Here is a 17,738-nt window from a genome sequence, read left to right as displayed (position 1 = left end):
TTCAGTCTTTTCAGACAAATTCAGTGGAACTTGGTGAGCTAGAGCTATGTTTTTAGATGTAATACTTTTAAAAGTAGACAAACATAGCTTGAAGCAAAAGAAACTGGAAGCTTAAAAACAAAACCATATTACTGTTTTTATGATATCTCTAGTGGTATGGTAAAGAAAAATGCTTTGTGACAAAGCAAGTAAAGAATGATAGCTTTTTAGTATATTTTGAAGAAGAAATTAATCAAGGCAAATAAGTCATTAATATGTGAATTTGATGTTTCTATAATAAATAGCTGAAATTCAGAGGAACAAATGTTAAAATATCTTTGGTCCCAGATTCTTCATGTTTTATCTTAATGAAGTGAGATAAAATTCTAAAGATAAATCAAGTAATGACTGACTCATTTGCAGCCAATCTAAAGGCTTTTGGTTGGAAGAAATACATTAAATTCCATCAAAAAAATGGAACCCTTCAGGAGGTACTAGTCTCATCTATCTGCAGTCTTTCATGTTTGTTTGTTTTTTTGCCAAACCAAAAAAAATTTCTTGTGAAAATATGATCAAAAATTCCTTATGAAAATATTAACACAAAATTGCTTTATACAAGGTGAGGCGTTTGAACAAATTGTGCTCTTTACTATATTATTTGAAATAACCTTAAATTGCTATGTGGGTATATTGCCTTCTCAAATACACCCATAACAACAAATGCTTTGTTGAATTTCTACTATCTTGAAAATACACTGGTATATGCCAGAAATTAATCTGTGCAGCATCTAGACAGACTAGAAGTGATCTGTGGAAGAATTCTGAGATGCAAAGAAAAGGAAGGAGGGCCATGGTGTGCAGAAGAGATTTTTGTAAATTTCTGTATCCTCAAGTTTAGAGAAAAGCTTGGACTAGGCCCAAAGATGGCAGAACTCTCATAAAGTGATTGTACGATAATATGTTTTAATTCAATGAACCTACTAAGAGTACCTCTGCCAAAAGAGTTTAGGACAACTAGGCCTACTACTCCCTTGGTTGCTAACAACTGTCACTAGTCACTGATATTAATGGGTCTTCTTGTTTCATTTTACATATACTCTTCTGAGTAAGACTACTTTATCCTTCCCCCACAAATTATAATCCATGAACTTTTGAAAGATTCTCCCCCAATTTAATTATTTATAAGTTTATTTTGCTTATTTCTACATGGGCATATGCCCTTAATTGTTATAATTTCATGAAATCTGATTTTTGGATAAGTGGGATGTCATTGTATATTGATACTTATACAATGACAAAATATATATCTTCTATTTCATTTATATCTCCTATCGGATCTCATTTTGCCACCTTTCCAGTTCCTGATTTGGTGCTGTGTAAAGGAATGAAAAACATTTTTTATGTATTTACTATGGTTTAAGCACTGTGCTAAGTATTGGAGTTACAAGTAAAAAAAAGATAATTCCTGTTTCTCAAGGAATTTACATTCTAATAGGAGATGGTCAGCTGCAGAGCATATGGAAATGCTTCTACATCTGTCTAAGGGAGCAACAGTGGTGTACATGATAAGGCCCAGTTTTCTTAATGTATGGGGCACAATAAGAGGTGAGACATCAGTGCCTGGGGTTCCTTAGGGCATAGAGTCAGGACAGATAATAAGACACAAATGACTTTGAGTTATAATGGTTAGCCAATTAGCAAAGGAATCTTTGATAAAAATTCTTGTTTTCCCTCTCCACAAATATATATTAAATAAAAATTTTTTGTTTCATATAAACTTTGGTAATTTTGGTGAATGCATCATTTCATCCATGGGAGTACTCACTTTACTGGTTCATATTGTAACTCTTCCGTGCCTCCTTCTTTTCCAATTTAAATCTTCTACCTAACCATTCTATATAGGATCTATCCAATCCACTTAAGGTCTTGCTTTCATACTTTTAAAGTCTTGTTGGGGTGGTTCCAACCTATTGTTTGCTGACTCACATTCTTCTTCCATGATATAAAAATCATGATAATATATTTTATATTATATTTCTCACACATGTCATTATTAATAATATGCTCTAGCCTAGATAATTTTCATATATCTCTTAACTGATCTTTTTTAAAAATAATTTTTATTCTAAAATTATATCATTCTATTATTTGATGTCAAATATCATCAATAGAATAATAATGGTGTTAAGAAAAATGGGAAGGGGCAGCTGGGCAGCTCAGTGGATTGAGAGCTAGGCCTAGAGATGGGAGGTCCTAGTTCAAATCTGACCTCAGACACTTCCCAGCTGTGTGACCCTGGGCAAGTCACTTGACCCCCATTGCCTACCCTTACCTCTCCTCTACCTTGGAACCAATACACAGTACTGACTCCAAGACAGAAGGTAAGGGTTTAAAAAAAAAGAAAAGAAAAATGGGAATTTATAGGAATAAACAGTTTAGAATGATATAAACCCTGTAGTATTCCTCAAATGTGATCCATCCCAGTCTAGCCTGATCTCTTTGTATTCAATTCTAGGACCAGTTCATTATTCATTTTTAATGTCTGGTGAAATAAATATACATGTTAACGGACTAACTTATCAAGTTTCTTGTCCAGAAGTATGTAGGGGCAATATATATTTTTTCACACTCTTCATTACTTCTTGATTTAAGTCCTCTTTCAAGACTTTCTGAGAGCATGGAGGCAATATTCTCAAGGATAGAAATTAGTTCTTTTAGATTTTTCCAAGATGGCCAAGATTCTAGTAATAGTAAATGTATTAGTAATAATATTGATTCTTAAAATAATTATAATTTCCCATCATATCAAAGGATCAATCTAAGTTTGGAAATACTTATCATTAAATTGATAGGAAAGTTATAGCATAACATCTCCCAAAGAAACACTGCTAAGGTAGAGATTGCTAAAGTCCTAAGAGGTAACCCTCTAGAGATGAAATTGATTCACTATTTTTGTGTCCTCAGTACCTAGTACAATAGCTAGTCAAAAGTAGATATTCTTAATAATAATTGTTTGATTCATCTACTCCAATTATATTTATTTATGGTGTATATATTTTATCTATATATATGTATATATACCTATTATATATGTAAACAAGTGAAGGCTGAAATTTTTTCTGTCTTAACTTTGACTCCTCAGCAGTGAGCAGGAATCCTAGCAAGCACTGCATTAAGCACTTAATAATTGATTAATGATTAATTGATATTGGGTTTTAAATTTGATTTAGCTAAGAAAGTACCTGCACAAACACTTTAGATTCTTAAAGTCGAGAAATAGAAAGATTAGCTAACAAAATTTTTTAACCTCCATAATTTTTATTGAACTTTTAAAAAAATTTCTAAGACTCACTGCAATCAATACATCATCTTTGAATAAGAACATTTGGAAAACCTCAATAGGAAAATTTTTTTTCTTGGATTTACTTCATTCATTGTTCCTCATATGGATGTAAGATAACAACTGTATTGATATTAATATTGATATGAGGCAACATCTAATTTATACCATGCTTTATGTGATCATCTAGCGATCTCTATATCCAAAAAAAGCCTTCTCACCCTTTTCTTGATGAATTTTCATGATATATAGGCATGTGTACTGATCTGCTTATATGTTTTTGATCTATTTAACTTCTTGATTCTGAATTATATTTTACAACACAGTTTTGGTTTTTTTGACCATTTTTTCTTATGATTATTTTTACATTGAAACCACAGACTTGTGCATTATGCTTTTTCATGTGGAGATGTGTTTTCTTGATATGCAACCCCTTTGAAAAACAGTCCTCTTGCCAATGCATAATCTTAGTGGAGCACTAGAAGTTAAAGGACTTGCCCAATATCTCATACCAAGAACTTGTCATAAGTAAAACATTAACTGATGTCTTCCTTCTCCAATTACCACACCAATGGTGTTAAATTCAAATAAAAACAAATAAACTATACATAAAGATCACTGAAATCTGCATTTTGATTTAGTTTTGAAATGTGATGTTATTAGTGTTTTATTATAACTTAATTTATTTTGTCAAATAATTTATAATTATATTTAATCTGGTTCAAGTTGCCCTCTGGAGCATTGCTGCCATGTGCTTGACAACTTTGGGCTATACTATGTCACTCTTATGATTTGATCATAGTAGTATTAGATAGATGTTTAATGAATAGAACTAGTAAATTTTATAATGAAGGTGTACTCAACATTTTTTATATTTAAGAGAAAGCAAAATGCATATAAAATAAATTCACTAATTCACCCTAAAGATCTAAAGAATATATAATAAGAACATTAAGTGAGTGTGCTTTTATAAACATGTATAATGCTTGTCATTTATTTTTCAATTGCTATGCTACTAGAGGAAATAATATCATCCCAGAAACACATGAATTAATAAGTACTATTAGATGAGGTTACTTATGAAAGTTCTAGAAATTCTAATCCATGAATATTTCAAGTAAATTATTATGTGATTTTTCTCACCTTAGGGTGAGAAAGGGAGCAGAAAATAAACTTGATATTCTTCAGTCCTATGATTCTAATAAAGATCCTACTTACTTACTATTTAATTAAAAATTTTACAAAAACCAAATATACAAGCATTTCCATATAACAAAGAAAAAGAAGATTGCTTACAAATGAAATCACAAATATCTCATAAGTTCAACTTACTCTTCTTAATATGCATATAATAAATCCCATCTAAAAGTGTCCCAGCCCTTCTCCACCATCCCTTCATCATAGAAGGTATTGTCCCAGAGACCAATATAGTCGTACAAATTAGTCTTTCATCTTTACACCTTTCATTATTTTCTGGAGGATAACATTCATAATTCATTCTTCCAATATCAATTCTGTAGTTCTGTATATTGTTCTCTTGGTCCTACTAATTTCACTCTTCATTATCCCATTTCCCCTGGTTTTTTTTATTTTTTTTAGCCTGCACATCACTTCTTATGGTATAGTAGTATTCCATGACAATCATATACAACAATTCATTTAACCATTCCCCAATTGATGGGCAACCCCTCAATATACAATTCTTTGCTACCACAAAGAGAGCTGTTATAAATATTTTGAAACATATCAGTTCATTTTCCTTTCCCTTAATCTCTTTGGGAATGAGACCCAGCAATAGTTTATACACAGTTTTATAACTCTTCTGTAATAATTCCAAATTGTTCTCTGAAGTGATTAAATCAATTCAGAACTACAACAACAGTGTATTTGTGTCTCCATTTTTCCACATTCCTTCCAACATTTGTCATTTTTCCCTTTTGTCATTTTGGTCAGGCTGATGGTTTTTAGATGATATCTCAGAATTGTTTTGGCTTGCATTTCTCTAATCAGTACTGATTCAGAGTATTTTTTCATATAATTATATATGGCTTTAATTTCTTCAGTTGAAAATTATCTTCATATATATTACCCATTTATCAGTTGGAAGGTGGTTTTTATTCTTACAATATTGACAAGATTCTCTATATATTTTAGATGTGAGATCTCCAACTGAATGGCTGTCTATAAAATCCCGCCCCCTCTCACTTTTCTGCTGTCCTTCAAATCTTGGAAATATTTATTTTATTTATTCTAAACCTTTTTCAATTTAATATACTCAAAATTATGCATTTTACATTTCATAATGCTCTCCATCTCTTGTTGACTCATAAATTCCTTTTCTATCCATAAATCTGATATGTAGCATGTTTTGTGTTCTTCTAATTTACTTATAATCTCTTTTTATGTCCAGATCATGTATCCATTTTTATCTTAGTGAACTGTGTAAAATATTGGTCTGTACCTAGTTTCTGCCAAACTACTTTTCAATTATCTCAACAAGTTTTATCAAATAGTGATTTTCTATCCCCAAAACTTAGATCTTTACTTCTGTCAAAAAAGATTACCATAATCTTTTATTTGTATGTCTGTTCTGTTTCAGTGATCTATATTTCAATTTATTAGCCAGTACTGGACAGGTTTTTATCATTACTATTTTATAATGCAATTTAAAATCATTTATTTCTAGACCTCCTTTCTTTACATTTTGTATTAATTATGTGGCTCTTTTAAATCTTTTGACCTTCGAAATTAATTTTATTATTTTTCTAAATAAATAAGCTATTTTTGGTAATTTAATTGGAATGCCATTTTATAAGTACGTTAGTTTAGGTAGGATTGTCATTATAATTATGTTGGCTCTTCCCATACGTAAAAAAGAACATTTCTTTAATTATTTAGAAATAAATTTGTGTAGAAAGCATTTTATAATTACATTCATGTAGCTTCTGGATTTATTTTGGCAGGTATACTTGCAGGTATTTTATTCCATCTGTGATCATATCCTACTTTCTGAAGAGATACTAACATTTTTATTTACTCTTTCAAGTACGGAAAGCACTTTAATATTTGAAGAATATCATAATGTTATATCTAATCTGATATTTTCTAGCTTTTATTTAAAAATCAATGATTTTATGACATGGTTTTGAGTTCTGTTACCATCATGGTTTGGAAATATTATCATATTTAGACATATTTTAACATTTCTACATTCTATCTAATACATAGACCTCAGTTTTTCTTTTTCTTTTAAGGTTTAATTCAAATACATTTTTTTTAATTATAAGTATTTACAAATCACTTTGTATACTAAGAACTGGGTGGACTGTTCCAGATGTGATACGAATAGAGAGTATTATAATGATAACGTCGTCTTCATCATCCTCAATAAAATTAATCTCTTCTTATTCTGTTGCTTTTCAATTTTACTACTGATATATTTTAGTTTACGAAAATTCCTAGTTTTTTTCAGAATAATCATTTACTAAAAATATACTTCCTCCATTTTGAACACTAATTCTATAATCCAATGTACCAGATGATTTCATGGCATTTACCAATTCAATAACATGTTGACATCTACACCTTTGTCACAATCTTCAACAATAATTTTCCAGGTATAGGCTCAAAGTTAGAGCCCCATGCCCCATAATGATCAACTTCCCTTCTGATTGTCACTGACAATAACAACTCTTTGAGTTCAGTTTGTTGGTTCTGAATCTATTCTTAATTCTAATATGATATAATTTAATTATCTTCCTGCACACATGAAGATATAGTTAGAGAATTTGGAAATTTTAGACGATGAGATTTTTAGTATTCCTTAAATGTGATAAAAATGACAAAAAAGAAAGTGAAATTAATTTTACATGACTTTAATGAATTCGTGCTGATTCTCAAATATAATCTCTTTTCTAGTTGTACAGAAGCTTTCTTTTTAATATCACTCTAGAATTCTACCAGCAATCATCCTCAAACTCAGTACCTATCATTTGAAATATCCACTCTTCTTCCCTTTTTCCCTCTGCAAATATGGACATTTGCTTATCTATAGTACTTCGACATTTCTCCTGTTCTCAACATTTTCTCAATGATTAATCAATAATAGTTCAGCAAACATCCTTACAAGTTTTTTTCAGTACTATTGAATTCATTAAGTATATGGTTTCTTGATATTGTGCTATCTTAGAGATTTAATTTTGTTAACTACTTTGGTTTTCTTCCTCCAAGTGTGAAACTAATCTTCTTTGATCGAATAAACAGAAGCAAAAGAGAAATTGAAAAGTTGCCCTTCTACATTATCCTTTATATCCATCTAGGTTCTTGATGAGGTCCTTGTGTAGCCCCATCAGTTTATCAAGAGCCCTTCCCCTTTTCTTCTTCATGGCAATAGATTTTGAATCTATTATTTGAATTTCATTCTTTGTAATCTTCTATTCTTTTAAAATTAATTTCTATTTAGCACTGTAATCACAACTCTATGATTGTAGTTTTACTACATTCTAAGTCTCCTCTTAGATTTCTTCTTTATTTCTGACTTTCTACATTTTCCCAAATTAATTTTAATTGTTTAAGAATTAGGACAATTTAAGATTTTAATTTTGTATTCAACATGAACTTGTGAAGAACATAAAAATACAAAAACTCATTATGTTGTCTCTGCTGCACAACATTTTAGTTTCTCTAAAGAATTAAATTCAAAATCCAAACACATTTTGGATCACATAAGGCTACTATATTTTCTTTTAATGATTTTCCCCAATCTTTTAGAAGGCTAGCTAAGAAGCAGATGGCTATAAATCAGGAATTCTATCCCACAGTGACTGAGTCAGCTAGAAATATAAGTTGTTCCAGCTTCTTTCTTATTGCTTTCTAAAATCAGTAAGCATAATTTCCTCATTTTATTTCTAAATTAAATGGATTTCTCATGAAAGTGTTAGCATAGTATCAGGCATGTAGTAGGCACTTATGGATTGCTAGTTGACTACAAGAGCCACACTGGTGTTGCTTGACAAAAAAAGTCATTTTCTTTAATTCTTCAGTATTCAACCTATATTTAACTGTCATTAATACAAATGTATTCATTCCATCCTTTGTCTTGGACATGTGAAATGAGTGCAAAAATGTCTTTGGATTGTTTTTCCTTTAACTTCAAACTATGCTAACTCAGGAAATGAATAAAATACAAATGTGAAGAGACAGTTGTGATTGCTAAAGACAACTAACTCTGCAAGAATCAGAGCATTAACACAGATAAAGTTGGTTCCAACCATTGGGGAGGCATAACAATAACCAACAACAATTTAAGATTTTTTAAAGATATTTTGTTCCTTAATACTCATAGTCTTCAAAGTATATGTAAACAAAAACTTTAAAAATATAAAAAACATAGTAGAAGAAATCAAAATTATGTCAGAAAGGGTAGATATTCCTATATCATTCTTTGCTGCCATGTCTATTACCAACTTGTCTCAAAGATGATTTTTATGAATCTATTTAATTTTACCTTGCAATCAAAATTCTGATTAAAACAACAATAATTATTTCATCTACATGAGCAATAGTTCTCTGAACAACAAACATAAAACAGCAAGAGAGTGATTTATTCTATGATCATTTTTACTTTATTTTACAATTCTGACAAGAGAAAAAATAATAGCAGGCATTTATATGGTACTTTACAATTTAGAATGAGCTTTATATACATTATCTTATTTGATCTTACAACAATCTTGTGAGATAGGTATTATGGGTATTATTATTCAAATTAATTGTAAAGTACTACCAACTCTACCTGTACAAAATCTTTCACACTTTATATTCAACTCACCTGAATAAAATCACATTCATACTTTTTGCTTCTTACTTGGACAATCACAATGGCCTCCCAATTGACCTCACTTTCAGTATTTCCCAACTCCAATACAATTCTACACAGTTGCTAATAATTAGAAGATACACACCTGGGGATGCAAACTCTACTCAAAAACGTTCCATTACTCTCTTTTGCCTCATCAGGACATTTCAAACCCTATATGATATAGTTAATATTTCAAGGTTATTTCATACTCCTATACTTCCCTTAATACACAATATTTTCCCCTCAAATTACTATTTCTTGAGCTAGAAATTCCGTCTTTTCCCCCATGCATTTGCAAAAGGTGACTGTAAGGTCTAGGATGAATGCCCCTTTCATTCAATCATGATTTTCTTATCTTCCTTCAGACATCATCCAGGTGTCTCTTCCTTCATAAAGCCTTCTCTGATTCATATAGTTCTTAGTTATTTTCTTTCTGCCTCAAATTACCTTGCATTTACTTATGTATGTATATGCTCTTTTCCCCCTAAATTAATTGTATTTGGGAGAATGAATTGTTTTATTTTTATCTTGAATCAGCAATGTGACCTGTATTTGGTAAATATTTATGTGAATTTCTACTTTTTCAAATTGAAAAACTTGAAGCACGGAAAAATTAATTGACTTGCCCAGGGTAACAAAGGTAGTAAAGAATTGGTCTGCCATCTGTGTCTCCCCAATCTGATCTCTCTTCCATTCAGCTGCAAAAATTACCTTGTAAAGTACAGATCTGACTGGTCACCCTATTTATTCAATGAAGTCCACTGACTTTCTATCACCTCCAAGATCAAATATAACATTCTCAACTTGCCCTTTAAGGACTTTCCCACCTCTCCTACCTCTCTAACATTTCCAGTCTTATTCATCTCTTACACTCTCTCCAAGTACATTTTGATCCAGCATCACTGGCTTGCTTCCTGTTCCTCTAACAAGATGGAACATCTCCCTATTCTGGGCATTTTCACAGGCTGATCTTCATGTATGGAATATTCTCCCTTTTCATTCCTATCTACTGGTTTTTATGACTTCCTTTAAGACATAGTCAATGTCCTACTTTCTATAGGGAGTCTTTCCCAGGCCCACTTAATTCTAATACCTTCCTACCGTTGACTCCAATTTCTCCAGTATATAGCTGGTATCTTTTATACTGTTATTTGTATTTTCTCTCCCCTAGTATATTGTGAACTTCTCAAGAGTATGGACTATATTTTTCATTGCACATCCAGCGCTCAGCACAATGCCTTTCATAATAGAAGCTTAATAGAGACTGACATAAAATTTGACTGAACCCAGACCTCTTGATTCAAATCTAGTGGGCTTTTTTTATTTTGCAAAATTGTGCTTTTATCATATCGCAGCAATCTATTTAAGAGTGAGATACTGGGAATATTGTTATGTATATGAATTCTAGAGGTCACACTAAGCAAATGAATATTTAAACATTTTCATCTTTCATTCCTAGAGAAATATCACTCTTTGTAAAACTCAGTTACACTTTTTTTTCTAAGAATATAAGGCATGAATAGTAATCATCATAACAATCTGATACTGGCTAAGAAACGGATTGCTGGCTAAATGGAATAGATGAAGTACATAAAATTTATTAATAAATGACCATAATAATGTAGTATGTGAAAAATCATCCAATCTTTTGGGAGAAGAACTTACTATGTTACAGAAACTATTAGAAAAATTGGAAAATTTATGGAAGAAACTGGAAATAGATCAACATCTTACATAGTATTACCAAGATAAGGTCAATTTGGGTACATGATCTAAATATAAATGCTGATAGTGTAATCCAATTAGAGGAAAGTGGAATAGTTAATCTGTCAGGTCTATGGATAAGGGAAGAATTTAGGGCCAAACAGGAAATAAAGAGCATTATAAAATGTAAATGGGATAATTTGGATTATATTAAATTTTTAAAAATTTGTACAAACAAAATAAATTCAAACAAGATTAGAAGAAAAATAAGGATGGGGAATTTTTCTTTAAAAACAAGTTTTTCTGAAAAAAGTTTCATTTCTCAAATATATAGAGAATTAAGTCAAATATAAAAAATATAAATCATTCTCTAACTGATAAAATGGTCAAATGAACAAGCATTTTTCAGAGGAAAAAAAATCAAAGCTATCTATACTTCTATGAAAAAATGATATAAATTACTCTTGTGTAGAGAAATTCAAATTAAAACAACTCTGAGGTACTATATCACATCTATTAGATTCCCTAATATGAAAGAAAAGAGAAATGATACATGTTGGAGGGGGTGTGAGAAAATTGGGAAGCTAATATACTATTGGTGGAGTTTTTTATTTGCTTGTTTGTTTGTTTTTCTGATCCAACCATTCTGGAGAGCAATTCAACCTATGCTAACAGGACTCAAAATGTGCATACCCTTTGATCAATCAATATCATTACCTTGTCTGTATCCCAAAGAAGTAATAAAAGGGAAAATGACCGATATGTACAAAAATATTTATTGCAACTCTTTTTGTTGTAACAAAGAATTGGAAATTGAGAACTTGTCCATCAATGGAGGAATGACTGAGCAAGTAATGGTATATGATTGTAGTGTAATAGTAATGTGCTATAAGAAATGACAAGCAGAATGATTTTGGAAAAATCATAAAGATTCACAGGATCTGATGCAAAGTGAAGTGAGTGGAACCAGAAGAAGACTGTAAAAAGTGACACCCATATTTTTTCAATCATTTTTATTTTTTATTTTTTAGAAAAATTTTTCCATGGTTATATCATTCATGTTCTTATTATCCCCTCCACCCCTCATTGGTTTTAACATGTGTCATCAATCAAGATCTATTTCCATATTTTCCATATTATTGATAATTGCACTACGGTGATCCTTTAGAGTCTACATCCCAAATCATGTCCACACCAACCTATGTGTTCAAGCAATTGTTTTTCTTCTGTTTTTCCACTCCTGTAGTTCTTCCTCTTAAGGTAGATAGCATTCTTTTCCATAAATCCCTCAGAATTGTCCTGGATCATTGCAATGTCGCTAGTATTTTTTTTTGACAAACAACTATGAATGACCTAGTTATTCTGAGCAATGCAGTGATATAAGAAAATATTAGAGAGTCATAATGAAAAATGCCATCAGGTTGCAAGAAAGAAATAATGTAGTCTGAAAACATACTATATTTCATATTTTCTATTTTTTGAGATCTTTTACACAAAATGACTGACATGGAAAAGTATTATACTTAATTTTATATATAAAATTTACATCATATTGTTTATTTTCTTACAGAGGGAGAATAGAAAGGAGTAAAAAGATTGGAAATCAAACCAAGAAATGAATGTCAAAAATTCTTTTTACAGGTTGAATTGTGGAAAATAGAATATTTAAAATACTATTTAAAAAAAGAACATGAGACAAAGATTTCCAGAGGTGGAGCTCATCAGATGGCTGAAGTAGAGCAGGTATTTGGTGAACCCTCTCAAAAGTCTCCTCGAAACAGTTTTAAAATAATATATCAAATAAATTTTTTAATGGAAGACCCAACAAAAGGTCAGAATGAGATATTCTTCCTGTCCAAGTCAGGAAGTCAGAAAGAGAGATCTGTGACAGAGGGGTTGAGGCTAGCCCTGAGTCCACATGGATATAACACCAGTGTTGGAACTAAGTTGTAAAGATAGAAGCAGCAGTTCCAGGAACCTCCAAACCAGAGACTGTAAGGGAACCTGACAAATGGTCAGAAAGGAACTGGAGGGTACCGCTGTATCAGCAGTGGATGCAGGAGAAGACACTATTTGGCAACTGCATTGCCTTGACCCAGTTTGGTGTCATAATTCAAGGGCAAGAAAGAGCAATTTGTTCAAGACAGCCCTGAGGGAGGAAAAAAAAGTTTGCTAACTCCATTGTCTATACCCACATCTGGGTTATAGTGCAAAGGCAAGGAAGGACACTTTTAGTCAAAAGGGAGGGAAGCCCTGAGGGGACAGTATCACTTCCCAGTCTCAAGGAATCAGGGACTCTGAGGAGGAGTAGATTGTAATCCAAAGGGAGCAGGTATTGATTCTGGGTAAGAACATGACTGTAGAAAGGAGAGCAGTGACTGGGAACATCTAGGTAGCTCAGTGAATTGAGAGCTAGCTCCAGAGGTTTTATGTTCAAATTTGACTACAGACTCATCCTAACTTTGTGACCTTTCACATGTCATTTTGCTTAACACTTATAACACTTCTATCTTGGAACCAATGTACAATATTAATTCTAAAATGGAAGGAAAGGGTTAAAAAAATGGGATAGTAGTGACTCAAACTCTTTCCAGATTACACCACCTTAGAAGCAATGAAAATTCCCTAGAACTAGCTCTTAAAATGACCAAGCGAAAGGGGAGAAACTTGAGATAGTGACTTTCCTACCCCTGATCCCATGATAGAAATAGACCCCACAACATTAAAATAAAGTCCCAAATCAAGAAAATAGTGTGGGAAAATGAGCAAACAACAAATGAAGGATCTGACCACAAAAATCTACTCTCTAGTGACAGGGAAGATCAAGACAGAAACTCATAAAACAATGAAATTAAGACAACTATAAGAAAAGACTTAAAGAAAAATATAATTTGGGCAAAAAAAAGGAAAAGAATTCCTGGAAGAGTTAGAAAGAGTAGTTGAGAAAAAATTACGACTATACAATTAGCAGCTTTTAAAAAGGAACAAAAATATTGAATAAAACAATATCTTAGTAACAAAATTGAAAAAAATGGGAAAGAGGTATAAAAGATTATTGAAGAAATTAATCATTTAAAAATTAGAATTAAACAAGTAGAAGCTAATCACTCCATGAGGTATCAAGAAATAATAAAACAAAGTGAAAAGAATGACAAAAATTGAAGAAAGTGGGAAAAAGCTCTTAAAGAAAAAACTTACCTGTAAAATAGATTGAGGAGAGATAATTTAAGAATCATAAATAAGAAAATAATCTGGGTTAATGATCCATTGTCCCTAGTGGATCCTCTGTGGAGTATTTTGAAGAAATGCTTTTACAAAAATAATCCCTTATATTTTCTACACTTCTAAGAAGACCCAGGTGTATTTACCATTATCTATAGCTCTGGTTTTATAATAGCTAATTATTTTTATTTCACGTGCGTTCATTTTTGTTAAATTCCCCAATTCATAATCACAAAGTAATAAGGAAGCTCAGAAGTAAACTAATTCAGAATATAGTTCTTTAAGTGCTTCCTCTACAAAAGACTAATGTTTTGTTGAAGACTCTGAGTCAAGAGAATTCCTCTCCACAGTACCCCCCAAAAAATTCAGTTAAAGTATGGAAAGCTCTATTTGATAAATATTTCCCTACATCAAAACCCTCTATGATACTCTTTAAATTCTAAGAAGAACAAATCTATTTCCTTTAAAATAGGACAACTCTTCAAAATCTTGAAGGTAGTGGTCAAATCTCCCTAAATATTTTCTTCTTCAAGGGAACCCTACCAATTTCCTTTAACCAATCCTCAAATTCTATTCATATGGAAATATATCATCATGGAAATAGATATTCATGATAAAAAGTTGCTTCAAATAAATTTCACAAAAATCCCCCCCCAAAAAAAACCAAAATATGTTACTAGCTCCTTAAACCAATTACTTTGTGGAAAAATATTTGCAAATTCTTTTGAGGGAACTAGATTGCACAGGAGATAGAAGATTGGCTCTGGAATTAGGAAGAGTTGAGTTCAAATTTGTCCTTGGACCCTTTCTACCTGTATGCCTAAGTAAACTATTTAACTTCTATTTCCCTGAGTTTCCTTATGTGGAAAATGGAGATAATAATACCATCTATCTCTCAAGGTTGTTTGTTGTAAGGGTAAAATAACATTTGTAAGGCACATTTTAAAAGCTAATGAAATCTGTATATATTATTATTATATAGAAAAATAATACATTACTAAAATATATCTATAATCAAAATTTCGGTTTTCATGCCCTGGTAATTAGTACCATATTTGTAGCATATAAATAATTTGGTGAGACGCCTTCTTTGTCTATTTTGTCAAATAGTTTTTAAAGTATTAGGATTAATTGATCTTTAAATTTTTGATAGAATTCACTTGTGAATACAACTGACCCTAGTGATTTTTTTCTTAGGGAGTACTTTGATGGCTTGTTCACTTTCTTTTTCTGATATGGGATGATTTGATTATCATATTTCCTCTTTTGTTAATCTAGGCAATTTTTATTTTTGTAAATATTCATTTGTTTCACTTAGATTACCATATTTCTTGCCATATAAATGGGCAAAATAGTCCTTAATAATTATCTTAATTTCCTCTTCATTAGAGGCAAGATCACTCTTTTCACTCATGATGCTGTTAATTTAGTTCTCCTCTTTCTTTTTCTTTATTATATTCACCAATACTTCATTTTATTTGTTTTTTCAATATACCAGCTCTAGTCCTATATATTATCTCAATAGTTCTTTTATTTTCAGTTGTATTAATTTCTCTTTTGATTTTTAGGATTTCCAATTTGGTCTTTATCTAAGGGTTTTTTGTTCTTTTACTACTTCTGTTCTGTTTTGTTTTGTTTTTTTAGTTTCATACCCAATTCATTAATCTCCTCTTTCTCTTTTTTTAACATGGGCACTCAGGGGTATAATTTTTCCCCTGAATATTGCTTTTGTAGTATCCCCAACATTTTGATATGCTGTTTCCTCATTGTCATTCTCTTCAATGAAATCATTAATTGTTTCTATATTTGTTCTTCAAAAAACTAATTTTGGAGAATCAAATGATTTAATTTCCTATTAATTTTTTTATTTAACTCTCCATGTTCTGTTACTAACTATAATTTTCATTGCATTATGATTTGAAAAAGTTGCATTTATTATTTCTGCTTTTCTGCATTTGTTTGCAATATTTTTATGCCTTAGTACATGGTTAATCTTTGTGAATGTACCATGTGCTATAAAAATGTTTATTCCTTTTTATTCCTATTTATTTTTCTCCATATATCTATTAACTCTAATTTTTCTAAGATTTTATTCACATCTCTTACCTCTTTCTTATTTAGTTTCTGGTTTAATATATCTTGATCTGATAAAGGAAGGTTCAGGTCTCCCACTAATATACTTTTACTATCTATTTCCTCCATAAGTTCCAATAGTTTCTCCATTAAAAATCTTTGCTATACCATTTGGTGTATACATATTGAGTACTGCTATTTCTTCATTGTCTATACTGTCTTTTATCAGGATGTAATTACCTACCTTATCTTTCTTAATCAGATGTATTTCTACTTTGGCTTTGTCAGATATCATGATTGCAACTCCTGCCTTCTTTTTTTCAGTTAATGTCCAATACGTTTTGTTTCATTCTCTTATCTTTACCCTGTGTGTGTCTACCTGCCTCATAAGTATTTCTTGTAGACAATATATGGTAGGATTTTGGTTTCTAATCCACTCTGCTCTCTGTTTCCATTCTATAGGTGAGTCCATCCCATTCATATACAGAGTTATGATTACCACCTGTGTATTCCCCATCATTTTGATTTCCTCTTTAAGTCCTGCTCTTTCTTCTTTCAAGATGTTCTACACCAATGTTTTGCTTTTAATCAAGTCCCATTTCCTTATTTTACTTTCCTTCCAATCCCATCTCTTCTTTTTTTTATTTTTTTATTATTAGACATTTATTAATATTCATTTTTAACCTGTTTACATATTTTATGCCCCTACTTTCCCCTTCACCCCCTGTACAACCCCCACCCATGGCCAATGCACATTTCCACTGGTTGTAACATGTGTCCTTGTTCAGGGTCTATTTCCCATTCATGGCCTTGCACTCAAGCAATTATTTATCTTATATGTTTCCTCTCCTGCAGTCCTTCCTCTGAATGTGGGTAGCATCTTTACCATGAATCCTTCAGAGCTGTCTTGTGTCATTGCAGTGCTGCTGGTACAGGAGCCCATTACATTCGATTTTACCATAGTATATCAGTCTCTGTGTACAATGTTCTTCTGGCTCTGCTCCTTTTGCTCTGCATCACTTCCTGGAGGTCTCTCCAATTTGCATGGAATTCCTCCAGTGTATTATTCCTTTTAGCACAATAGTATTCCATCACCCGCATATACCACAATTTGTTCAGCCATTCCCCAATTGAAGGACATCCCCTCGTTTTCCAGTTTTTTGCCACTACAAAAAGCTCAGCTATAAATATTTTCATACAAGTCTGTTTATCTATGATCTCTTTGGGGTACAAACCCAGTAATGGTATGGCTGGATCAAAGGGCAGGCAGTCTTTTATAGCCTTTGAGCATAGTTCCAAATTGCCAGCCAGAATGGTTGGATCATTTCACAACTCCACCAGCAATGCATTAATGTCTCGATTTTGCCACATCCCCTCCAACATTCATTACTCTCCCCTTCTTTCATTTTAGCCAATCTGCTAGGTGTGAGGTGATACCTCAGAGTTGTTTTGATTTGCATTTCTCTAATTATTAGAGATTTGGAACACTTTCTCATGTACTTATTGATATTTTTGATTTCTTTACCTGAAAATTGCCTATTCATGTCTCTTGCCCATTTA

At 31.6% G+C, this 17,738-nt stretch overlaps 1 protein-coding gene across 1 annotated transcript in view; it reads right to left on the bottom strand.

Moving 5' to 3' along the window:
- The window catches only part of DOK6 (docking protein 6), a 411,008-nt gene that overhangs the window by 113,479 nt on the left and 279,791 nt on the right, over positions 1–17,738 (bottom strand). Inside the window, 1 exon segment of the mRNA XM_044683327.1 lies at positions 5,949–5,968. Within this exon segment, the coding sequence (XP_044539262.1) occupies positions 5,949–5,968 (20 nt within the window).

The sequence above is a fragment of the Gracilinanus agilis genome, chromosome 1 (assembly GCF_016433145.1).
Source record: "Gracilinanus agilis isolate LMUSP501 chromosome 1, AgileGrace, whole genome shotgun sequence".
Taxonomy (NCBI): Eukaryota; Metazoa; Chordata; class Mammalia; order Didelphimorphia; family Didelphidae; genus Gracilinanus; species Gracilinanus agilis.
This window is presented reverse-complemented; position numbering and strand designations above follow the sequence as displayed.